The sequence below is a fragment of the Pongo pygmaeus genome, chromosome 14 (assembly GCF_028885625.2).
Source record: "Pongo pygmaeus isolate AG05252 chromosome 14, NHGRI_mPonPyg2-v2.0_pri, whole genome shotgun sequence".
In the NCBI taxonomy this organism is placed as follows: domain Eukaryota; kingdom Metazoa; phylum Chordata; class Mammalia; order Primates; family Hominidae; genus Pongo; species Pongo pygmaeus.
Window position 1 is genome coordinate 105487907 of NC_072387.2, and position 26280 is coordinate 105514186.

Sequence of the window (26280 nt, forward strand, 5' to 3'; positions counted from 1 at the left end):
AAGAAGCAGTGGTCCCTATTTCCAAAGTCTACTTGCCTTTTTTAGAATGACCCAGGCTTTTTAAAAAAAAATCCTGAATTCATAACCTCTCATCTCTATTTGCTTCCTAGTTTAAATAAATTGTTCCCCTAAACCGCTGTCACTTCCAAATGAAAGTGATTATGTTTGATAAATGTAACAGATCATCAGTTGGCCAGTTAGCTCTGTGTGTGTGTGTGTGTGTGTGTGTGTGTATGTGTGTGTGTATGTGTGTGTGTGTGTGTGTGTGTGTATATATATACATTTTTTTTTTTTTTTTTGAGACTGAGTGTCACTCTTGTTGCCCAGGCTGGAGTGCAATGGCATGATCTCAGCTCACTGCAACCTCTGCCTCCTGGGTTCAAGCAATTCTCCTGCCTCAGCCCTCCGAGTAGCTGGGATTACAGGCATCCGCCACCACGCCCAGCTAATTGAGCTGAGGTGGGCGGATCACCTGAGGTCAGGAGTTTGAGACCAGCCTGGCCAATATGGTGAAACCCCGTTTCTACTAAAAACACAGTTAGCAGTATATTTAAACTCTAAAACTAAATCTGGTGCTTCAATATGCCCTTCTACGCCTTTTGAAATTGAGAGCTACATCTGAAAGATGAAAAATGAATAGCTAGGTTATACTAACCAATTCAAATTGATTTTATGGAGAGAAGAAACAAAACAGTTTTGCCAACTGTTGTGTATGCTATTTGCCAACAGCAAGCGTGTAACAAACACCTCTTATGACTTAGGCATGTTGTAGGAGAAAAATAACAGCTAGTCACCTTCATGATTACTGAAAAAGACAAACACTTTTTCTGCAGATGACACTCACTGTAAATTACTTCACTAAGAAAAAGGAAGGCATCCACTGCAGCTGTCACCCACTTGCACGTACCTGACTATCAAGAAGCTGCATGACATTATGGAAATCCTGGGGATATGGAGAACGGTCTTCTTTAAACTCATGTGCATCTTTTAATGTGCCTATGTTGGACTTGATCTGCATGTTGGACTTCTGGATTTCTGACAGTTGCTATAAGATAAAATTCAAGCTCAGTACTACAGTTAGACTTTCATAAGACTGAAACGGAGAATAAAATCAGGGAGCACATAGCTGTGTTTTAAATCTGACTGCCCTCTTGGACGCTCCTGGATGCTCTTGGACGCTTCTTCTGCTTCTGCTTCCCTGTGGTTTTACTGGTTTGTTTCTACTGCTTGCTGGTCTTCCTAATAGAATATGTACAGGGTGAAAAAAGGGGAAGGAAAATCTAACTTTCTAATCTTAAACGAGTCTAATTTTTTTTTTTTTTTTGAGACAGGGTCTCATTCTGTTACCCAGGCTAGAGTGCAGTGATATGATCATGGCTCACTGCAGCCTCAACCCCCTGGGTTCAAGCAATCCTTCCACCTCAGCCTCCTAGGTAGCTGGGACTACAGGCGTGCACCACCACACCCGGCTAGTTTTTGTATTTTTTTGTAGAGACAGGGTTTTGCCATGTTGCCCAGGCTGGTCTCAAACTCCTGGGCTCACACAACAATCTGCCTACCTCAGCCTCCCAAAGTGCTGGGATTACAGGTGTGAGCCACCAGGCCCAGCTGGGGCTTAAAATTTTTTATGGGCACTTAATAGGTACTGCAAACAGAAGAACCGAATGCACCTGGTTCTTAAGCCAGTTTAGTGAGAGGCCAACACTGTCCAGGGACCACATCAGTAAATCCATTGGGGACATAACGTTTTAATTTTACCCTTTTCTTTTGATATTATTCCCAATGTTACTCATGGCAAAAACCCTCAGAAAACCACAGAAGGTAACATGTTAACTTCAAAAACAAAAGGATGGGGGAGCGCACGTCTCCTCTCCTCAGCGTAGGCTGCTCATAGTGACTTCATTTCAGAAAGGACAGCAGGGAAAGGAGGAGAAAAGAGAAAATCTTCAGTGGAGAAACCTGACAAACACTACCTCAGCCAGGTAGCCAAGGTCAATAGCAACAGTTATAAGTCATGCAGATTCGTAACACAAGGTCTCAGACAAAGCATTCAACTCTACTGCTCCTGCACAAAAATGCCACAGGCAGAGCATAAATTACCAAACGTGGCTGCGTTTCAATAAAACTTCACTCATGACACTGAAATGTGAACTTTAATGAAATTTTCCTGTGTCAAAATAGTCTTCTTTTTTTCCAACGTTTTAAAAATGTAAAAACTGGCTGGGCACAGTGGCTCACACATGTAATCCCAGCACTTTGAGAGGCCCAAGTGGGAGGATCACTTGAGGCCAGGAGTTCGAGACCATCCTGGCCAACATGGTGAAACCGTCTCTACTAAAAATACAAAAATTAGCTGGGTGTGGTGGCATGTGCCTGTAACCCCAGCTACTCAGGAGGCTGAAGCATGAGAATCACTTGAAACCAGGAGGCAGAGGTTGCAGTGAGCCGAGATTGTGCCACTACACTCCAGACTGGGCGACAGAGAGAGACTCTGTCTCGAAAAAAATAAAAAGTAAAAATGTAAAAACTATTCTTATGTCACAGGCCATTCAAAAACAGGTGGTATGCTGGACTTGGTTCATGGGCCATAGTTCGCCAAACCTCACGCTAGAGTTTAAAGAGTTTTAGGAAAGCCCTCAGGTGAATTCCAAAAATCTCTATTTTCGTTTATAAAACTTGTTGGCCCCTAGAGGGAGCTCAAGGACCTTCACTCAGCTCCCTTCCTTTCTCCCTTTTCCCCAAAGAAGATTCACGTCAAGTCTAACCAGGGAGCTTAGAATTCTTAGCAGGAGGACACTGATTGATTGGCTGCTTTCTAAAGAAGCAGCTCAGGTATCATCTATGCATGAGGCCGGGGCTGTATGGACCAGGGCTGTTCCCATAAGGGAGAGGGGCTCACTTAGCCATAACTTGCTTGCTTTAGAGACCCCACCCGGGCCTGGGTTGAGGAGGGAGCCTGGCAAAGGTTCTTAGCCTTTCTGGGTCTGCTTCCTTCCCTTCCCACTGGACAATGGAAAGTTCCAAAACTCAGGGAGGAGTTTACAGTTCAAGGCTAACCTAACCAGATAAGAAAAGAGGGACCTTCATAGAAGAGGGTCTTCTATATCTCACTACGAGTGTTCTGCACTGAAGTTTAAGGCCAAAGCTCCCATTCTCAGCAAAACATCTCTGACTCACTCTGTCTCCTCTTATGCCTCCCTCTAGACTCTCAGGGAGAAGAATGTCTGCAGGAGGGACGAGGAGACGCTGGCGTGCCCCCGCGGGGGTGGGCGCTGGGTAATGTAAAGTAACTGCTGGATCCCCTGGCCTTAATGCCATCCTAACACCACCTCTCAAGGCAATCAATACCATAAGAACTTCTAGGTTTAATACTTACATATTCTAATGCTGAATTCTTCGAAGTTAATTCTTTAAATTCCTTCATAAACATCTCCTTGACTTTTTCCATTTCATCAACTAGTTTCTCCTTTTCTTCTTCTTTCCACCTATCAAATAACTTCAAAAAGTCTTCCTCTTTCGTTTTCTGCATTTCATATTCCTGAAATTATTTTAATACACATCTTTAAAAGTTCTAGTCTGAAGAAAATAAGCAATATTTAAAATAAAAGCTCATGGCATCACTTCAAAAATGTTAGCTAGTATTGCTTATTTCAGTGAGGCTTGTAACAACATTTCCTATCGTGGCAGGTCTGTGCACACTGATTTTTCTAAACTAAAGGCAGCACACAGAATCCTCGTGTCCTTACATCCCTTAAAATACCAACACAGATGCCCAAAGCCTCCAGCTTTTTGTGTTCTGTGAACTTGTATAAAAGTCATGCCATAATATAAAAAATTTAAATATACTTTAAAGAAAACATATATTGAGCAATAAAAGAACATTTTTTGGCACCATAACAATTTGGGTAGTGTAACTTCATCCCACCCCCAGAAAATACAAATTCAGATTTACAGGAGCTAGATTCAAGGTCAGCACTTGATTTCTCAATGACCTTCAGGGTTTTTAAAATCTAAATTGAGAACTTGAACAACACTATATGCCAACTAGCCCTAACACACATATACAGAACTCTGTACCCAACAATAGCAGAATACACATTCTTCTCAAGTACACGTGGAATATTTACCAGGAAGACCTTTTTTTTAAGTCCATAAAGTGTTTCTCAGATTTAAAAAGATTAAAATCATGCAAAGATTCTTCTCTGATCACAATAGAATTAAGCCAGAAATCAGTAACAGAAGGGAACTGGAAAATTAGCAAATACGTGGAAATTAAACAACATGCTCTTAAACAACCAATAGGTTAAAGAAAAACTCATTAGGGAAATTGGAAGATACTGTGAGGTTAATGAAAATGAAAACACAACATACCAAGATTCATGAGATGCAGCCAAATCAGTGCTCAGAAATAAATTTATAGCTGTAAAAGCCTACATTTAAAAAGAAGAAAGGGCCAGGTGTGATGGCTATGCCTGTAATCCCAACAGTTTGGGAGGCCACGGTGGAAGGATCACTTGATCTCAGGAGTTTGAGACCATCCTGGGAAACATTGTGAGACCTCATCTCTACCAAAAATTTAAAAAAAAAAAAATTAGCCAGGTATGGTGGTATGTGCCTGTAATCCCAGCTACTTAGGAGGCTGAGGTGGGAGGACCACTTGGACCTGGGAGGTCAAGGCTGCAGTGAGCTGTGATTGTGCCACTGCAGTCCAGCCTGGGCAACAGAGATTGATTCTATCTCCAAAAAACAAATATAGAAGAAGAAGAAAAATCTTAAATAAATAACCTAGCTAGAAAAAGATGAGCAAACCAAACTCAAAGGCAGCAGAAAGAAAAAAATTATGAAAATTAGAGCAAAGATACAGCAAAGAACAGGAAAGCAACAGAGAGAATAGATGAAGCCAAAATTTGGTTCTTTACAAAGATCAGCAAAACTGACAAACCTTCAGCCACCCTGAATAAGAAATGAAAGTGAGGACATGACTACCAATCTTAGAGAAATTAAAAGGATTGTAAGAGAATATAATGAACAATTGTACATCAACAAATTGGATAATCTAGGTGAAATGGACAAATTCCTACACAAATGACCAGACTGACCCAAGACAAAGGAAATTTCAATAGACTTTCAATAAATAAAGAGATAGAGTTAGTAATCAACAACCTCCTAAAAGGAAAAGTCCAAGACCAGATGGCTTTACTGGTGAATTCTACCAACTATTTAAAGAAAATAACATAAAATCCATAAGAAACTACTAAAGTAATAAACAAATTCAACAAAGTTGCACAGTGCAAGGTCAACATGCAAAAAGCAGCTATATCTCTATATACCAGCAATGAACAATCCAAGAAAGAAATTAAGAAAACAATTCCATTTATAATAGCATCCCAAAGAATAAAATACCTAGAAATAAATGTAACCTAAAAGGTGAAAGACTTGTACACTGAAAATTTTTGTTGTAAAAATTGAAGAACACTTAAATAAATGGAAAGACATCCCATGTTCATGGATTGGTAGATTTAATATGGTTAAAATGGCAATACTCTCCTAAGCAATCAAGAGATTCAATGTAATCCCATTCCAATAACCTTCTTTGCAGAAATGGAAAAGCCAATCCTCAATTTCATATGAAACTGTAAGAGGCCACAAATAACCAAAACAATATTGAAAAAGAAAAACAAAGTTGGAAGATGCACACTTATCTATTTCAAAGCCTACTACAAAGCTACAGTAATCAAAGTTGTGTGATATTGGCATAAATACAGACATACAGACTAGGGGAATGGAACTGAGAATCCAGAGATAAACCCAAACATCTATGGTCAACTGATCTTCAACAAGGGTGTTAGGAACATTCAATGAAAAAAGAATAGTCTCTTGAAAAATTGGCACTGGGACAATGGGATAAACCACATGGAAAAGTATAAAGTTGGGCCCCTCTCTCAATCTACATGCAAAAATTAACTCAAAATAGATCAATGACCTAAATATAAGAGCTAAAGTGATGAAACTATTAGTGTATATAAATAACTCATACAGCTCAACAAGAAAAAGGCAAACAACCCAATTAAAAAATGGGCAAAGGATTTGAATAAACATTTCTCCAAATAAGATATCTACAAATGGAAAATAAACATGAAGAGATGTTCAATATTATTGGTTGTTAAGGAAATACAAATCAAACTCCGATGAGATACCACTTCCCACCCACCCAATAGGATGGCTTTAATTAAGAAAACAGAAAAGTATAACAAGTATTAGTGAGGATGTGGAGAAATAAGAACATTACTGGTGAAAATGTAAAATGGTACAGCTACTGTGGAAGACAGTTTGGTGGTTCCTGAGAAAGTTAAACATAAAATTACCATACGACTCAGCAATTCCATTCCTAAGTATATAATCAAGAAAAATGAAAACATATGTCCACATAGAAACTGCCACATGAATGTTTATAGTAGCATTATTCATTAGAGCCAAAAGGTGAAAATGAACCAAATGTCCTTCAATGGATGACTAGATAAACAAATTGTGTATGCATACATACATACAATGGAATATTAGCAAGACAGAATGAAGTACTGATACATGTTACAACTTAGATGAACCTCAAGAACATCATGATAAGTGAAAAAAGCCAGACACAAAAGGTCACACATTACTTTTTTTTTTTTTCAGATGGGGTCTCATTCTGTAGCCAAATGGGGTGCAATGGTGTGAACACAGCTCCCTGGAGCCTTGACCTCCTGGACTCAAGCCATCTTCCTCCCTCCTCAGCCTCCTGAGTAGCTGGGACCACAAGCGCACGCCACCACACTCGGCTAATTTTTTAATTTTTTGTAGAGACAGGGTCTCACCATGTTGCGCAGACTGGTCTTGAACTCCTGGGCTCGAGCAATCCTCCCGTCTTGGCCTCCCAAAATACTGGGATTACAGTTGTGAGCCACCACACGTGGTCTACATATTTTTTTTAAAAAAGATATATACTGACTAGGAAAATTCATAGACATAAAAAGATTCGTGGTTACCAGGAGATGAGGGTAGTAGGAGTGATTATTTAATGAGTATGGGTTATTTTTCTGGGGTGTTGAAAGTTTTGAAACTAGAGAGATGGTGGTTGCACAATATTGTGAATACACTAAATGCTACTGGATTGTACAATGTAAAATGATTGCCTAAAAGATGCTGGTAGACCCTTGTTCATCACAGCATCAGTCATAATAGTTAAGAAGTGGAAGCAACCCAAGTGTTCAATAACAGATGAATAAGCAAAATGTGGTATACATACATATACCATGAACTATCATTCAGCCTGAAAAAGGAAGGAAATTCTGGCACACACTACAACATAGATAAACCTTGAGGACATTATGCTGAGTAAAATAAGCCAATGATGACAAAAAGACAAATACTCTATGCTTCCATTCATATGAGGTATCTAGAACAGGCAAAATCACAGAGAGGGAAAGTAGCTGGAAGGAGGTGGGAGTGGAGCACTGTTGTTTAATGGGTAGAGTTTCAGTTTTTCAATACAAAACAGTTCTGGAGATTGGCTGTATAACAATGTGAATATACTCAACACTACTGAACTGTACACTTAAAAATGGTTAAAATCATAAATTTTACATTATAGGTATATTACAATTTAAAAAGAGAGAAAAAGAGTGAGCCCATGGGGAGGACAGAGGGCTCTGTCAATGATTCTGTGAAATGACTGCTGTCACACTTGCTGTCCCCATGGGGGAAACAAGGAAGAACTAAGCACACTGTCACTCTAACAGTCACAAGGAAATAAATGCTCTTTGATGGCCTTACTCTCTCCATTAGGTACACCAAGGTCAACCCTTTGTTGGATCAACAGTGGCATACGTGGTAACCACGGTGTACCCACAGTGACCCACAGAAGTCAGAACTCAATGAATCATGGGCCTCTTTCCTCTTGGGCCCTTCATCACTCCGAGTATCTCTGAACAAGTCATTCCAAGCACCCAATGGGCTGACACAAGGGTCACACAGATGGGAAAAAAGGAAAAAGGAAACAGATTGGAAGCATGAGGGAGACTCAACCCTCTGTTAGTGGCTTTGAATATGGAGGAAGAGGGTCAGGAGCCCAGGAGTATGGGGAGCCTCACAAGGAAATTAGGAGCAGCCCTCCCTCAATGGACAGCCTGGAAGAAAGTGTAGACCTCTGGCCTACACCTGCTAGGAACTGAACTCTGCCAGCAACCAAATAAGCAAGAAATATTCTGTTCTATAGCCTCTACCAAGGCACATGGTCCTCCTGACATCTTGACTTTAGCCCAGTGAGAATGAGAAGCGTCAGACTTCTGTTCTAAGCAAAATTTTAGAAAGTTAATTGTGTGTTATGTGAATTCCACCTCAATTTTCTAAAAGACTTTCAAAAAATAGAGAAATATATTTCCAGTAATGTGCTTTGTAGTAAGATACTAAAGAGTAGATTGGCAATAAAAAATGCAATCATCTTGTCAAATTCACAAACTCTTAAGGGTCCTCTGTTTATTAGAGTCCATGGCATAATTGAATTACATACAGTTAATTGTAATTAAAATACCACAGAATTCTGCCTGGTACCTTGGAGAATCTGACCGCACTGGCATGGTGTGCAGCCTCTAGCTCAGACCTGGTGAGCTGCAGCTCTTCCTTCAACACGACGATCTCACTCCGGAGCTTCTCAATCTGTGCATTTTTCTGATATTCTGTTGCAACAGAAAATTGTGTTAAAACACCATCTCTTACCAAATGTACCTGGAAACTTATGGGGTACAGTCCTGTTGATAACACAAAGGAAACTTCTCTTACTTGGGATACGATTACTTGTTTCATGTCACATGAGCCAATTTTTGCTCTTTAGTTTATTTGGAGCGCAGTGTATTTTGGGGCACTGAATTATTTTTTAGCAGATTCTTTCAGCCACTGTGTTGAGGTTGGATTATCCTACAGAGACACATGAGAGCCCTGTTCAGGGAGCAATAATGGTAACAAGGAATAATACGGGGTGCTTTGACCCAGTGGCACTCTGGGCTTTTCTTAGAGGTGCCTGTCTCAATCACAGAAGGCAAGCAACAGCTTCCTCTGCAGGCACCACCATACTGAAATCTCTGTGGTCACCATCCTTTAGGTGCCCACTGAACTCTCCTGAGGACCCCATCAGTGCTAATACAAGCAGAGGACTTGGGGGGTATTCAAAATGCAAACTTGGGCCATAGTCTATCAACTGGGGTAGAAGTGAGGTACTGAAAAGTTGTAAAAGGAAGCAACAAGTGAAAGGAAGAATACTTATGTACATGTACTTACATGCAGATGTACACATGACTGAATGGATGTACATGTGTCTGTGAGTGTAGACATGAAAGGTATGGAAACCAAAGTAGAAAGTCAGAATCTCAAAGATGACCTGAAGAAATAATACTCGTTTCAGAGTCTGAAACCCTCTCTGAAACGAGTATGAGTTAGAATAAGATACTGAAACAGAAGAGAAAGAAGGTCAGTTTCACGCTGAAGAATGGTAGATTAATTAAAATATTTCATCTTTCCAAAATATTGCCAAATTTTATCAGTGATTCAAGACTTATTAATGAGAGTGTTATGCTGTTATTTTTGTTTCTACGAAGCTTAGCTATTTCCTAAATAATCTATTTAACTGAAATGGCAAGAATGGAAACAGCCTGGCCCAAACTGGAGGGAAATGCAGGTATCGAGTATATAAGCCAAGTACCCTTGTCTAGATACTGAGAACATTTAAGATCAGAATGAGGTTGGGCACAGTGACTCACACCTGTAATCCCAGCCCTTTGGTAGGCCAAGGGGAATGAATTACTTGAGGCCAGGAGTTCAAGACCAGCCTGGGCAACATAGCAAAACCCCAATCTCTACTAAGAAAAAAAAGAAATACAAAAACTAGCCAGGCGTGGTGGTGGGTGCCTGTAGTCCCAGCTACTTGGGAGGCTGAGGCAAGGGAATCACTTGAACCCAGGAGGAGGAGGTTGCAGTGAGCCAAGATGGCATCACTGCACTCTAGCTTGGGGCACAGTGGGAGATTCCATCTCAAAAAAAAAAAAAAAAAAAGATCAAAATAAGAATTTCTGTGGGTTACTGTGGCAATCTGCAGGAAGCTTTGATCTGCCCATGGAGAAAGAGCCCTTACATTCTTTGCTTTTGAGAATACTTCAGTGGTAGAAAACCTGGCTCCTTGGTAAGCCTCAGAGTCCCCTCCCCTCTCTTGCTTCTTCATTTTGCATACCATCTATATTGTCAGTGGTGCGCACCCAAACACATCTTAGTATCTCCCACATCAAATGAAACAAAGTTGTCCCTGGGTCTCACATTTCTGTCCAGATGAAGCCTCATGTCTCTGCTTTCCTTCCCAATAAGTGTTATTGAAACCAATGTCTGGATACAGTAGGACCATTCCCTCACGATTCTCAGCTCAGCTCAGGGGAATCAGACTTTCGTCCCCACCTGTCTACAGAAGCTGCTGTGCCAAGGTCACCAACAACCGTCTTGACAACAGCAGTCCATTGTCAGTCTTCATCTTACTCTGTACCTCAGGAGCATTTGATACGACTGACCGCTGCCTCCTCTGTGAAATACTTTTCCCTTGGTTTCCATGACAACACACTCCCCAGGTTTCCCTCCAGCTTTGATAGAGACTATTCCTCACTCTCTGCTGCTGCTCTTTCTGAGCTCCTAGCATTGGGAAGACCTTGGGGCTGGCCTCATCACTTTCTCTTCTCTATCTAGGTGACCTCAGCCAGACCAGCTCTGCTCCAGTGATTCCCAGATTTAAATCTCCAGCCTGGGTCTCCAGCTCAAGCTGCAGCCCTCCAGTACCCCCACCTGCACGTCTGTTGCACATGTGGTGTAAACGCACCCATGGCAAGTACAAACTCTCATCCCTCTTCCTCCTTGAAATTACCTCCCGGCCCTGGCCCTCCATCACAGGAAGCATCACAATTCACCCAAACATGGAGGACAGAAACCCAGGGTCCTCTGTAGCTTCTGGGTCCACAACTTATCTGTTACATCTTCACCTGCCCACCTGCCTGGGGACAAAGCTGGTCCAGGGCCCCATCTCTCTCACCTGGGCTGCGATTGCAGCCTCCTCCCCTCACTCATCCACTGCTTCCACTGTCGCCCCAACAGTCTAGTCTCTATCCACAGCTAGAAGGGTCATGCTAAGGTACACATTAATTAGATCATGCCCCTCGCCTACCTAAAATCCTCCAGTGGCTCCACCTTATGCATATAAAAACTCCACATTCCAGCTCACACCTTCCTGTGATCAGGCCCCCAGCGCTTCAGCCTCACCACACACCATCACCTCGCCTATTCTACTCCACTCCACCAGCCCTTCTGTTCCTCAAACACATCATCCCGGCACACCTCACACCCCTTACAGTCAGTGTTCCTTGGCCTGTGACACATCTTTCCGAGACTTTCACCCCACCTGGAGTCACTCTCTACCCCACTGTCCTGCGCTATGATCTTCATCACATTTGCCACCATTTGAGAAGAATTACTCATTTGTCTGTTTAATTACTCATTTATCTGTTTAAATGTGTCTCCTCAACCCCCTTTAGAATGTAAAAGAGAGAGTGGGGCTTCTCCGCTCAGCTTGTGGCTGTATCTCCTGCACCTAGTGCACTGTATGCACCTCCTGAGGGCTCCACATTTACTTACTGAATTGACAGGGACCGTGATGCTTCTTTTAAGAGGATTGGGAAATGCACTGGACCAAGTCTCATTGCCAAAAGAAAAAGGGAGCAGGAAGAAAAGAGCTTTGAAACAGAACTCATTACTCACCAAAACGAGAATTTTCTTCAGTGTGGCGGCGTTGAATGTGACTTTGTAGAAAAGCTTGGTTCATAAAGGCCTTGTCACAAAAATGGCACTGAAAAGGAGAGAGCAAAAATCCAAGTGTCTGTAACGACTGTTGTCCCACTTAATTGCAATTAAAATTCAGGTACCTGGCCCGGCACGGTGGCTCGTGCCTGTAATCCCAGCACTTTGGGAGGCCAAGGCAGGCAGATCACCTGAGGTTAGGAGTTTGAGATCAGCCTGGCCAACATGGTGAAACCCCATCTCCACAAAAAAATCCAAAATTAGGTACAGTGGCATGTGCCTGTAGTCCCAGCTACTAGGGAGACTGAGGGAAGAGAATCACTTGAACCCGGGAGGCAGAGGCTGCAGTGAGCTGAGATTGCACCACTGCACTCCAGCCTGGACAACAGAGCGAGACTCCATCTCAACAAAAAAAAAAAAAAAAAAAAAAAATTCAAGTACCTGAAGCACTACCTCTTGGGCGCTTTCTCGCTGAAAGATACCATCCTAGCAAGAGATACTGAAAGCATGACTAAAAAGAGAGGTATGAAACCAGGCTGGGTGTGGTGGCTCATGCCTGTAATCCCAGCACTTAGGAGGCCGAAGGCGGTTGGGGGGTCACTTGAGCCAGGAGTTTGAGACAAGCCTGGGCAACATGGTGAGAGCCTATCTCTACAAAAAGTAAAAATATAAGTAAATAAATAAAAATAAAACCAGGGCATTCCTCCCAAACTGAAGACAAGACAGTGAAAACCACCTCTTGACAGTTAAAGGAGCCCTTCTGCTGCTTTCTGGAGCCCCTGATGCTGCTCTTGTTAGACTGACAGCTTCCACTCCATCAACAACAACCTGCCCCTGCCACTCCAGCCACACCAGCCTTCTTTCTGTCCTGCAGGCACGCCAATCTCAGAGCTTTGCATTCACTGTTGCCCCTGCCTGATCTTATCCAGACCCTCCTCCCATGGCTGGCACCTTCTCCTGATATTCAAGATGTCATTCATCAAGCATCTTCCACGCTGGGGATGACAGCATGTCCTCAACAAGATCCTCAAGATCCTCCTGCCTGTCACAGTCTCTGTCACATCACGTAGTCTTCTTTTCATCCTCATACATCTCACTGGCTAATATTTTCACGTTTATGTACTTCACTTGTTTACTGTCTCCAGCCCAGTCCCTCTAGGTTCTAGAACATAGACTTCTGAGGGCAGGGCCTCTAGCTTATCTATAGCTTTATCCCCAGAACACAGGCTTAATATATGAATGAACAAAAGCTTGGAAGTATAACCTATTGAAATAAATTTTCTGAGAAAAAAGAAGTCAATTCCACATATACCTCTATTTTTCTACTTTAAGACTGATTGAAATTTTAAGCAAAAATCCCATTTGTTTCATCTATATACTCACCCCTGGATTACTCTGAAGTAAATCCTGGATATTATATATTTCATTTGTAAATATTTCAGAATGTATCTCTAAAAGGAAGACAGGACTTTAACACAAATCATAATACCATTATTCTACCTTATAAAATATAAAAATTAAATCCTTTTTAAAAAACAAATATTCAACTATTTGGATAATTTTTAATTTTCATTAATTTGATTATTTTTCCCTAATATTTCACATATTGTCTTAGAAAAAACATTCGGTTTGTTTTGGAATAATTATTAATAACTGGATCCAAATAAGACCCTATCCCTATCCTGTAACTGATGGTTATGTCTCTTAACACTCTTTTAGTCTATAGGTTTCCCCTCCACCTCTTTTTTTTCCTTGCTATCCTTTTGCTGAAGGGGTTGAAGCTTGTCCTGCAGAGTTTCCCTCCATTTGGATTTTGCTCTTTTCATGCCCATTGTGTCACTGAACATGTTCTTTTGTTCACCACGCTGCCTTACTCTTAATCAGTGTAACTGCATCCAGACTTCAGGCTTTGCTTTCTAAAACTAACATTCTGTATATTTCCTTTTTTTTTTTTTTTAAAGTGTCTCCCTCTGTCACTCAGGCTAGAGTGCAGTGGCGCAATCACAGCTTACTGCAGCTTTAACCTCCCAGGTTCAAGCGATTCTCCTGCCACAGCCTCCTGGGTAGCTGAGATTACAGGTGCCTGCCACCACTCCCAGCTAATTTTTGTATTTTTAGTAGAGATGGAGTTTCACCACGTTGGCCAGGATGGGCACGAACTCTCAACCTCAAATGATCCACCCACCTTGGCCTCCCAAAATGCTGGAATTACAGGCGTGAGCCACGGTGCCCAGTCATATTCTGGTATATTTCTTGGTATTGCATTTCAGAGAATCCCTAAAGCACCTCTTCAACCTCCTGGGCTCATGACAGCTTTGGTTCACCTATAGAACTTTAGGGACCCCTCCCACCGGCTCTGATGTAAGTCATGCAGGCTCTCGGGCTGGGCACAGCACTGGAGAAAGGAAAGGAAAAGGAAGCTATGCCTCCCTCTCTCCCCACCCCACCCCAGAGTTCACATGTTGCCAGAAGGTGTTCTAACGATACTGTTCCTAACAGAGACAGAGACCATCCAGCCTTAAAACTGCAATATGGCCATTCTATCAGGGCAAGTAGAATGCATCAGCAGGGCTGCCCATGTAAGTGTAAGATGAGAGAAATGCACAGTGATGATGGAGAGGATGCAAACACACCACCCTGTCAAAGGGAGGAGGGGAAAAAAAAGGTAGGGAGGTAAGAAGGTAGGGAGGGAAAGAGGGACGGTAGGAGGAAGGAAGGGAGGGAGGGAGGGAGGAAAAGGAGGGGAAAACATGACATGCAAAGATAAAGCTTACTGCAGGGGATCTATAAATTAAGAAAGGAATCTAAAGATGTTCTTCACAATCTATTCACATCACAGAACGTAAGAGTAGCATACATTCTATAAAAATGATTTTTTAAAAAACCAGAATGAGTTTAAAAAGAAAGATAAAATACAAAAAAAAAAAAAAGATCTGAAACATCATTGCAGAACAAATAAATAAGAAAAAGCAAGGAATAGGGCAGGTGCAGTGGCTTACGCCTGTAATCCCAGCACTGAGGTCAGGAGTTCGAGACCAGCCTGGCCAACATGGCGAAACCCTGTCTCTACTAAAAATACAAAAATTAGCCAGGTGTGGTAGCACACGCCTGTGATCCCAGCTACTCGGGAGGCTGAGGCCGGAGAATCACTTGAACCCAGGAGGTGGAGGTTGCAGTAAGACAAGATTGTGCCACTGCACTAGGGGCCAGAGTGACAAAATGAGACCTTGACTCAAGAAAACAAAAAAAAAGAAAGAAAGAAAAAGAAAGAAAAAAAGAAAAGAAAAGAAAAAGCAAGAAATAAAAGAGACTGTTGAAAACTGAATTGCTCACTAAAGGAAACACTGACATAATTTATCACAGTGAATGCAGATTAGAAGGAAAGGATTAAAGCAATGAGAAAGAAACCAAAGAGTACGGAGAATTGATGGACAAAATCAATACTACATAAAGGTAACTGGTTTCCCAGAAGTAGAGAAGCCAAAAATGAAACAAAATTTAAAGACTGAATACAAGAGAGTTTCCCTGAAGTGCAGTGAAAGCTGAATCTGCAGATTAAGAATTCACTGCAGATTAAGGTTCCAGGGAAAACTGATATAGAACACTCAACACCAAGACATACCCTAGAAAAGCTACTAGGCTTCAAGCAGAAAGAAGGGACTCTTCAGCCATGCAGGCAGAAAAAGCAAGTCACTCACAAGAAGAAAAGCTTTAGGCCACCCTCAAACTTCTCACAGCAACATTTACTGCCAGAAGACAAAGGAACCACATCTAAAAAGTTCAGAGGGAAAGTGTGACTAAGAATATTCTTCATCCAATATGTCTTTCAAACTTGATAGAGTTGAAGATATGCAGCACTCTTGGGCCTTCTGGGTAAGAAAAATCATTTTGACAATCCTATGAATTAAGAGATAATTCAAAATGAGAAACTCAAGAATGGAGATGTTGAGGTGAAAGGACTTTGAATGAGCACATAAATATAAAACCAGTGAAAAAAAACAAGTAAGACATTATGGTTAAGAGAATGTGAATGTTACCAACCTGGATAGCGTAACTCTCGAAACAGGGAGAGAAGCCCTGACTCCCACTGTGACTGTGTTTGGAGATGAGGCCTTTAATGAGATAATTAAGTTTAAATAAGATCATAAGGTGGGGGGCCTAAGCTGATAGGGTAAGTGCGGCACAGTGGCTCACACCTATAGTCCCAGCTATTTGCAAGGCTGAGGCGGAAGGAATATTTGAGCCTAGGAGTTTAAGTCCAGCCTGGACACATAGCAAGACCCCTTCACTTTAAAAAAAGAAAAAGAGAGAGAGAGACATTAGCGATCTCTCTCTCTCTCTCTCTCTCCAAACACAGAAAAGGCCATGTGATGAGGACATAGCAAGAAGGTGACTGTTTACAAGCCAGGAAGAGAGGCCTCACCAGGAACCATCCCTGTTGACACCTTGATCTTTGTCTTCCAGCCTCCAGAACTGTGAGAAAATACATTTCTGTTGTTTAAACCATCTAACCTGTGTTATTTTTATGGCAGCCTTGGCAGATTAGTACAGATCTATAAGTATAATATCATTTATAGAAAATTTTCAAACTTAAAAACACTGTCTTATGAATACATATGTTCATAAAAATATTTTATATGTTCATAAACATAAATAGGAAGAATATAGTCAAACAAAGATTTTCCCTGAGAATCGAGGAAGGGAAAATTATTTATTTCTAAGATGTTTAAAACTCTAAACATTTGCTATCTTGGAAATATAGCAAAATGCTAACCTGAGTTCAATCTTTTTTTTTTTTGAGATGGAGTTTTGCTCTTGTCACCCAGGATGGAGAGCAATGGCGTGATCCCAGCTCATTGCAACCTCCACCTCCTGGGTTTAAGTGATTCTTCTGCTTCAGCTTCCCAAGTAGCTGGGATTACAGGTATGCGCCACCACACCTGGCTAATTTTTGTATTTTTAGTAGAGATGGGGTTACACCATGTTGGCCAGGCTTCTCTTGAACTCCTGATCTCAGGTGATCTGCCCGCCTTGGCCTCCCAAAGTGCTGGGATTACAGGTGTGAGCCACTGCGCCCAGCCTAACCTGAGTTAAATCTAAGAGGTGGGTATATGATGTGTCTTACATTAGTCTATGCACTTTTTTGTATGTTTATAATATTGCAATACTAATTTTTATTTGAAAATCAATGAGGTTTTTCTTTTAAAATCCCCCATATATGGGTATTCACTATATTGTTGTTTCAATTTTTCTGCGTTTTAAATCTTTTAATAAAATATTGAGGAAAAAGACCTTACACATTGCCATCACTACCCCCCTTATACACAACACACACACACAGACATGCGCACACCCCATGGGGAAAAAACCCATTAGGGTGCGTGCGTATGTGCATGTGTGTGTCTGTGTCTGTGTGTTCAAGCCTTCAAGAACAGGCATCTTTAATTTTTTTTGTCTCAGCTACTCAGTTCTTATGATTTCTTAAAGCAAAGGGAATAGGGACAAAGAGAGGTGGTATGAGAATGAGAATGAGACCACAATTTCTCAAAAGGTAAAACTGCATTATAGTAAAACCGCATTATAGTGGACCCAATCATTGTGTCAGAACAAGGGGTCTAGGCTTTGGATTTTCTGTATAGGGGAAGAAAGAAAAACTCACATGATAGCAGTCATACGATTGTTCACATTTTGTAGTAAGTCAGCTTTGGTATTTGTCATGCCACAAAACATTTTTCCCTCATTCCCAGGTATTAGCTAAAACAATAACTAACTACATGCCAAGCACTGCTCTAAGCACAGTCTATGCACTAAGTCATTCAATCCCCATTAACAACTGCTATATGGTAGGTACAATTAATATTCCCATTTCACAGAGTAGAAACTGAGGCACAGGGAGGTTGAGCAACTTGCCAAGGTCTGGTAGCTGAAAAAGTAGTAGGTGTCACTCATTTGATAAATTGAGTCATTACCTTTTAATCATTACTTATCATTCACATTTGAAAATCTTCTCTTAGGCCAGGTGTGGTGGCTCACGTCTGTAATCCCAGCATTTTGGGAGGCTGAGGTGGGTGGATCACTTGAGATCAGGAGTTTGAGACAAGCCTGGCCAACATGGTGAAACCTCATCTCTACCAAAAATACAAAAATTAGCTGGGCGTGGTGGTGCACACCTGTAGTCCCAGCTACTCGAGAAGCTGAGGTGGGAGAATCGCTTGAACGCGGGAGATGGAGGCTGCAGTGAGCCGAGACCGCACCCCTGCACACCAGCCTGGGCGACAGAGTGAGACTCCATCTCAAAAAAAAAAAAAAGAGAGAGAAAGAGAAAGAAAGAAAATCTTCTCTCATAACAGCTATTTCTATAGTAACCCCAAAAAAGGAAAAAAAAAGTTTATAAACATACAATTTCTGTATGTTAGAGGTTTTAACATTTCACTAGATGGCTGCTAAAGCTGGACTATAATAAACCTTTAAAAATGTTTAAATAGAATCCATTGTATTTGTTGCACAAGAAAAAAACCGTCTTAGCACTATTTGTAAATATTTAATTTTTAAGCAGCATTTATGAAACAAGCAATTAGCAATGCCCAGTGTCATTTGAAGATTATACCTCAGGGTTGTTTACCCAAGACCAAACACTAAGTCCTTCTAATAATATTCCTAATTGTTCCTTTATCTTTTTTATTTTTATTTATTTTTATTTTTTTGAGATGGATTCTCACTCTGTTGCCAGGCTGGAGTGCAATGGCGCGATCTTGGCTCACTGCAACCTCCACCTCCTGGGTTTAAGCGATTCTCCTGCCTCAGCCTCCCAAGTAGCTGGGACTACAGGCACATGCCACCAGGCCCAGCTAATTTTGGTATTTTTAGTAGACACGGGGTTTCACCACATTAGCCAGGATGGTCTCAGGTTTCAAACTCCTGACCTCGTGATCCGCCCTCCTCGGCCTCCCAAAGTGCTGGGATTACAGGTGTGAGCCACTGCACCCGGCCACTGTTCCCCTATCTTAAGAACACTCAATAATAATAATAATAAAGGAAAAAAAAAACAACTAAAAAAAAAAAAAAGAAATGAATAAAAGCTCTAGCAACATTCAAGCAGCAAAAAAAAAAAAAAAAAAAAAAGAACACTCAACACTCCTGCTGGGTCAGTCCTGAGCAATATTAACTGCACCATTTTCTCTGCCCTGCACCCAGTTCTCTCCAGCATTCATGCATCAGCTCCACTATTCCTAAATCCAGTGAGGCTTTTTAAGCCATAGTCAGCTGAAAGGACTAGAAAGTAAGGGCATGACATCAATCTTGCTCACTTCAATATCTTTCTCAATCATTGTTTATACCTTCTGCACTTCCTCCAACTAGTCAATAAAAAAATACATTGGTTTATGTTATACTCAAAAATTGCAATATTTATCTTGGACTCAAGGTCTAACCCAAAACAGTAGAAGATTAAGACCAGAAGATAAAAATATTTTATTCTTTAAATACTGTTATGTAAGTGAATGTTCTTGTTCTTAGAAAATATACACATCGAAATATTTAGGATCTGCAACTCACTGTGAAATGGTTCAAAAGTAATAACAATATGTATACAGAAATAGAGGAGCTGTGGCAAATGTTAATAATGGGGGAATCTGGGTGAAGGGCATATGAAAATTCTTTACAGTCTCCTGGCAACTTTTCTGTCAGTTTGAAAATATTTCAAAATTTATAAAAATGAGAAAAAGACCCTACAAATTTAAACATTCTGCATCGTTTGGGGACTGACTTCAACAGCAATTTGTATATGGTTTTTTCATGATGAGGTTGATTCGGAGGAGGAAAGTGTTTCAACAACCAGCATTTAGATAACTTCCATAAAGTACCACAGACGACATTTGTTGTTTAATTATTACCCTGGTCGTCTGCAGAAGGTAATGAACAATGACATTTGTTGGTTAAAATGACTGTTTTTGCTTAAATATACTGTGTCTTCTGAGATACAATATAAATCTTTAAGAAGAAAGAGTGGTGATACGGGACAGGCCTATCAAATGGGAACTGAGTTGTTTACTGGATTATGAATCGTGCTCACACACAGCTGCCCACCTGGTAATAGTTGGCTTTGGCCTCGATCATCAGCTGCTGGGTGGAGATCATCTTCTTCCTGCGTTTGCACTCTTCCTTGAGCGTCTTGATCTCCCCCGCCTGCTTGGTGAGCAGCTTCTTGCTCTGCTCGCCGTCGCAGTGGCTCAGGCGCAGCCGCTCCTCCAGGGTGTGCAGCTGCGAGGTGAGGAACTCTTGTGAGTGCAGCAAATACTCAATGGTGAACTGCGCCAGACGGATGAGCTTCAGCAGCACCGGGTCCACCCCCGACTGGCAGTGTGGGCACTTCTCATCTTCCAGCTTGCAGAAGGTGATGTTCATGATGTTCTCCTGCAGCGTCAGCACGTCCACGGCCCCCGCCACCTTGTCCACGTCTATGGCGCTCAGCCGCCGCCAGTCCACACTCTCCAGCCGCGGCCTGAACTGGAAGAAGGGCAGGGGTCCCGAAGCTGAGCTGGGGGGCGCACAGGCCATGGAGGCCGCACCCGCGGCGGCGGCGGCCACAGCGACGTCGGGCCCCTCTGGGCCGCTGGCGAGCGGGTAGTAGACATGCTTCTGGAAGGGCTGCGGGGGGCACAAAGAGAGCGCGGCGGGAGGCGGGGATGGGGGGCGGGCAGGCTGGGGAGCTGGGGGTCCGGGGAAGCCCCGGTTCTCCCCAGCCCAGCGTCCCCGTGGGGGGCGCCCCGGCCTCCCGCCTCTTACCATGCTTGAAAGCCAATCCGCTGCCTCAGCTTGCATAGGAGGAGCCGGGCGGTCTCTACCCAGCCTGGGCCGCCTCCCGGGCCGCCGCCGCCACAGCCCTCAGGAGCGGGAGAAGGCCGGGTTTCTTGCTTCCGCGGCGGCGGCGGCGGCCTAAGGTCTGGGCGTCCAGGACGTTGCTATGGCAGCGCCCAAGTCTGGACCTGGAGCAAAGGGCGCGTCCGCCCGCGCGCGGTCAGCGTGCACCCAGAACCCTGCGGGACCAGAGAAGACCTCCTGGACGAGCCCGAGTGGACACAGACGTTCACTCGAAGAGGGTACCTCCTGGGTACCGGCTCCCCAGGGCGCCACCCTCCCTGGCCTTTGGGGCTGGACACTCCATGTCCCTAAGGCAGGCGTGGGGAGCCACATCCCTGGGAACATTTGGTCTTAACTGCCATCCCCTGGTTATTTATTCACTGTAGCCCTGGCCTTAGGCTTTGAAATTAGAACTATCTATTCATTCCATCATTAATAGAAAAAGAAAAAAAAAGTAGTATCTATTCATCCTCATCTTTTACACACGATTTAGAAAACATTAAGCAATAAAAATATATATAATTAAATGTGATAGAGGGGGACTCGCTGCAAAAGGGCATGAGGAAGCTTTTGGCATAACAGAAATGTTTTTCATTTTGATTGTGGTGTTGATTACCCAGCAATATACACTTGACCAAATTCACCGAATTGTGTCCTTAAAATTAAGGGTGGATTTTTATTATATCTCAATAAAGTTGTTTTTTAAATGAAATTTGCAGTTATTCATATTTGATGGCAGGCTTTCTAGATTTCTGACACCCAAGTTTCTTTTTAAATGGAGTCTTTCTTCCTTTGTAGGTTAGCAGCCTAAATATAACATTTTGATAAAAGTACAAACCAAAGAACTCTCCCAAATATGTAATACTTCACCTGTCTTTCCAAAAGGATACATTCTCAAAATGCTGAAGGTAGAAACAGATGGAGGGGGATTTTAGCCATCAGCTTTACCAAGTTTTACAGGGCCATGGTATTTACCTTACAAACTTGGGTCGGGGCTGCATTCTGGGTTTTGGAGAGGCTAAAATATTTCTAGCAGCAACTTGTAGACCTCAGGCCTCTCATTTCTGTGGTCTTCTGGGGGCCTCCAGTGGTTACCACAGAGATCAATAAGCTGAGGAAAAGCCGGACATTCCCCAATCCACCGGGGAATTCCTGCTTGGACCAGACATCAGGATTTTTTTTTTCTTTCCTAACATCCAAATATGTGAACAGAAGAAAGGAAAATACAATTCAGAGTAACTGGAAGCAAAGTTGTAATATCAAATATATTTAGCAGTTTCAAGATATTGTTAACTAGAAATAAACCCATGCAAAAACATCCAGGAAATAAAACACGCATTTCACATGGTTTATTCGAAACCATATGTTCAAATTAATTGGCCTTTAGAAAAAAAGAATGATTCCCTGCAACCAGGCATAAAAAGTGCTAAAGACATAAATAGTTTCAAAGTTTGATTCTGTCATTTACTTGCTGCCTGATCTAGAACAAATTGTCAGCCCTAAGACTTAGCTTCCCCCATCTGTTTAAGAGCACCAAGACACCGACCTGGCAGGTCTGTAGACTCTGGACTCCATCCACTGGGCTGCAGGATCAGCGGGAACAAGAGCTGTGGTCTCTCTTGCTCAAGTATATATCCCTAGCACCTAGCAGAGGACAGGCACGGAGAAGGCGTTCAGAATACGATGAATGGACACGTGAATGAAGAACGATCGAATAACTTAGGCGCTTAGTTAAGGAAACATCAGCTCCTGGCCCCTTATCCCTCCTATTTTTGCTGCCTCTGGCCTGTTAGAACGATTAACCCATGATCTGGGCCAAGGGCTTCGGAGCTGAACGTGGGGGTGGCCCGTGCGCCCCCTCTGAGATCTGGGCGCAGAGGCCCGCGGGCCTGAGGCACCCATCTCCTTTGGCCGCCACACTCCATCGTGGGGCGCCGTGCGGTTGACCACCCCTTCCCCCTTGCGTGGATCTCGGTCACAAGATGGCCGGAACAGGAAAGAAGGGGGCATGCTTTCCCGTTCCCTCCCTCCCAGATCCCCGGCAAGGCCCCCAGCCTCGCGCGGCGCCTCAGGTCCCAGGCTCATGGCACCGCCGGGCAGCCGAACCGGCAGACAAAAGCCGAGAGACGCAGGTTCCGGGGGAACCTCGGCGCCCATCCTTGGAAGGCAAACAGGCAGTGGGGGCTGCGGCGGCTCCGCCAGCTGGATCTGCAGAGGCTCGGCTCGCAGCCTGGAGAGGCAGGAGGGCCGGCTTCGCGGGTATCTGGATGCCCCGTCCGCCACTGGATCCTGTGGGCGCCTGGCGCATCCCAGGTCTCGGCTCACCCCAGCTGCGCGCTCCTGGGCGGGTGCCGGGCGCTGCAGGCGAGCGGGGGCGACATAGGGGACCCAGACCCCAGGGTCGCTGCTGACGCGGGCCGGGCCCGAGGAGGCCGAGGAGCAGCAAAGCGGAGAGAGGCAGGCCGGCTCCCTCTTGCAGGGCGCAGGATGAAACGTGTCTGGTCTGGGCAAGTTGTGGCGAGGCGGGTCGACTGGCGCCGCTCCAGGGCCTTCCAGACTCCGGACCACGGACGACTCAGGATACCCCACCCCCCTCCCGCCCCCTCCCCTCAGAGATCTCCCTCCGGCCTCTTCCCTCGGTGTCCCGGCTCCTCTGGCAGCTGGGCGGGACCGCGCGCGTCTAGACAGCAGCGCTAAAATGCGCTCAGCCAATCCCGCCGCTGGCGCAGACACGTGGTGCGGGGGCGCGCTCTGTTGCTGGCGCTGGATGCTCAACCTAGGAAGGCTTTTCAAAGAGAAACCAGATTCGCTCCTACCGGGTGGTTGGTCTGGCCCTCAGCAAGCTAATTTCCCAGAGGAGCTTCAGGTGAATTATCTTCCAAGATGAGATGCGTTTTAATCGCAGAAGTCTGCAGATGCAAAAGACCTTGAAAAGGCTATCTAATGTAGCCCCGCATTTGAGTGACATGGAAAACCGAGATTAGGGACTTTTCACCGAAGCACTCTAGGATTTAAACCCACGTAGGTTTCTGCGTCTCTTTCCGTTATGCCCACTTCAGGATGAAAGGCACGGATCTTTGTTGGTAGAAAGTTAGGCACTGTGAATTACAGAAGATGTGGGTCCGGAGTAGTGTGCTTATTTGTGTAACCTAAAATTGGAACACGTGGGACAAAAGTCAGTATTTTTAAGTAACAAGTAATCCAGAACGTATGTATATACCATCGTGAGAAATTTGAGGGCATCTTTTGCAAAACCTAAGTGTCTAATGAAGATATATATATATATTTTTTTAAATTAGAGAGGAGTAGCTGCAGAACTTTTACTGGACCAACATGCTGTTGTAAAAATGCCTTTCCTTGTGCTTCTCCCTGACAGAATCAACTTTGTACCATACTTTAGCACAAGGCTTCAAACATAGCAACAGCTAAATATGTATTTATGATGAATTCCTCGCTTTAGTTTTATTTGAAGCCGTAAGACCTAGGATGACCATGATGGGATTTTAAATTGGTCTAATTTTAAAATTATTTTGAAAGAAAATTCGAGATCTCTATAAAAATCCTCTAAGTACTGTGGGGAAAGATTTCTAGATAGAAATTTCAGACAATAGGCCGAGCGCAGTGGCTCACGCCTGTAATCCCAGCACTTTGGGAGGCCAAGGCGGGTGGATCACGAGGTCAGGAGATCGAGACCATCCTGGCTAACACAGTGAAACCCCGTCTCTATTAAAAACACAAAAAATTAGCCGGACATGGTGGTGGGCACCTGTAGTCGCAGCTACTCGGGAGGCTGAGGCAGGAGAATGGCGTGAACCTGGGAGGCGGAGCTTGCAGTGAGCCGAGATCGCGCCACTGCACTCCAGCCTGGGCGACAGAGCAAGGCTCCGTCTCAAAAATAAATAAATAAATAAGAAAAAGAAAGAAAGAAAAAAAAAAGAAAGGAATTTCAGACAATGTGAGATAGAGAGGGCCATTGCTCTGCAAAATCCGGTTTTTGCAAACTCGGTAGCTGTCTGTGTGTGTGTGTGTGTGTGTGTGTGTGTGTGTGAGAGAGAGAGAGAGAGATGATTGCTTAATTAATATTGTTTGTTGATATACCGTTTGAGTTACATGTATTTCCCATCCCCACTGTCAGTATATTACCCTACAGGTGTAGAATTGGAATAAGAAGAATCAATTGACTTTGGCATGACTTAGCAGCCATGATGCATTCTTGATCTATGCACAAACCACTTATACCAATTGTATAATGGTATACAATTTTTTTTAATGATTAAGGTATCTGTCTCGTCCATCAGACTATAAGAACCTCAAGTATTCCAGTATTTTGAGCAATTAGTAAGTCCTCAAATAAATATTTGCTTTTTGGAGACAGAAATGATCCTAAAGAATGAAATAATATTGGTGAACATTAATCATTTTGTACAGTAAGTAAACAAAAGCATTGTAGCTGAATTTATTTCAAATGATTGTTTCTATTTCTCTCATTTGAAAATAGTTATTGATATTACCAGGCTAATGTCCTTTAGTATGAAGGCGATAAATAAAGAAGGGCAGAAATCACATGTGTTGTCTGATTCAATACATATTAATTATTTTGCCTCATATTCCCATTTCAGATACCTAACCTTGGTTTTATATACATGGTTTAAAGAATAATAGGCCAGGTGTGGTGGCTCAAACCTGTAATCCCAGCAATTTGGGAGGCCAAGGTGGGTGGATCACCTCAGGTCAACAGTTTGAGACCAGCCTGGGCAACATGGTGAAACCCCGTCTCTACTAAAAATACAAAAATTAGTCGGGCATGGTGATGCACACCTGTAATTCCAGCTACTCAGGAGGCTGAGGCAGGAGAATCACTTGAACCTGGGAGGCGGAGGCTGGAGTGAGCTGAGATCATACCACTGCACTCCAGCTTGGGCAACAGAGGGAGACTCTGTCTTGAAAAAAAAAAAGAAAAGAAAAAAGGAAGCAAGTTTATTAAGAAAGTGAAGGAATAAAAATAAAAAAAAAGGGTACTCCATAGGCAGAACAGCCTGTACCATATTTTTTAAATTCAATCCACTGTTGATGGGCACTGTGGTTGATTCCATGCCCTTGCTATAGTGAATAGTGCTGTGATGAACATATGAGTATATGTGTCTATTTGATAGAATGAATTATTTTCATTTGGGTATATACCAGGTAGTTGGATTGCTGGGTTGAATGGTAGCTCTGTTTTAAGTTCTTCGAGAAATCTCCAAACTGCTTTCCACAGTGGCTGAACTAGTTTGTATTTCCACCAACAGTGTATAAGCGTTCCCTTTTCTCCAAAGCCTCGCCAACATCTGTTGTTTTTTGACTTTTTAATAATTGCCATTCTGACTGATGGAAAATGACATGAACAGACACTTCTCAAAGGAACACATACAAGCGGCCAACATGAAAAAATGCTCAACATCACAAATCATCAAAAAAATGCAAATCAAAACAATGAGAAACCATCTCATACCAGTCATTGTGAGATTTAACAGATTTTAGGGCTGGTTTATAGGGAGAAATGTATTTAGGGGCTTGAAGGGA

At 43.0% G+C, this 26280-nt stretch overlaps 1 protein-coding gene across 12 annotated transcripts in view; it reads right to left on the minus strand.

Moving 5' to 3' along the window:
• The window catches only part of DZIP1 (DAZ interacting zinc finger protein 1), a 63384-nt gene extending 39984 nt beyond the window's left edge, over positions 1-23400 (minus strand). For 4 of the 12 annotated variants that reach the window (XM_054445905.2, XM_054445904.2, XM_054445903.2 and 1 more), the window contains exons 1-8: positions 23044-23376; positions 22265-22362; positions 21694-21907; positions 19945-20894; positions 11821-11908; positions 8590-8714; positions 3377-3538; positions 908-1045 (exon numbers count right to left, since the gene is read on the minus strand). In XM_054445905.2, the coding sequence (XP_054301880.2) occupies positions 908-1045; positions 3377-3538; positions 8590-8714; positions 11821-11908; positions 19945-20679 (1248 nt within the window). In that variant the 5' untranslated portion in view covers positions 20680-20894; positions 21694-21907; positions 22265-22362; positions 23044-23376. Of the gene's footprint in view, positions 1-907; positions 1046-3376; positions 3539-8589; positions 8715-11820; positions 11909-19944; positions 20895-21693; positions 21908-22264; positions 22363-23043 lie in introns of all 12 variants that reach the window. The other 8 variants (XM_054445908.2, XM_054445906.2, XM_054445910.2 and 5 more) reach the window with 5 other exon arrangements.
• Between the last annotated feature and the right edge of the window lie 2880 nt (positions 23401-26280).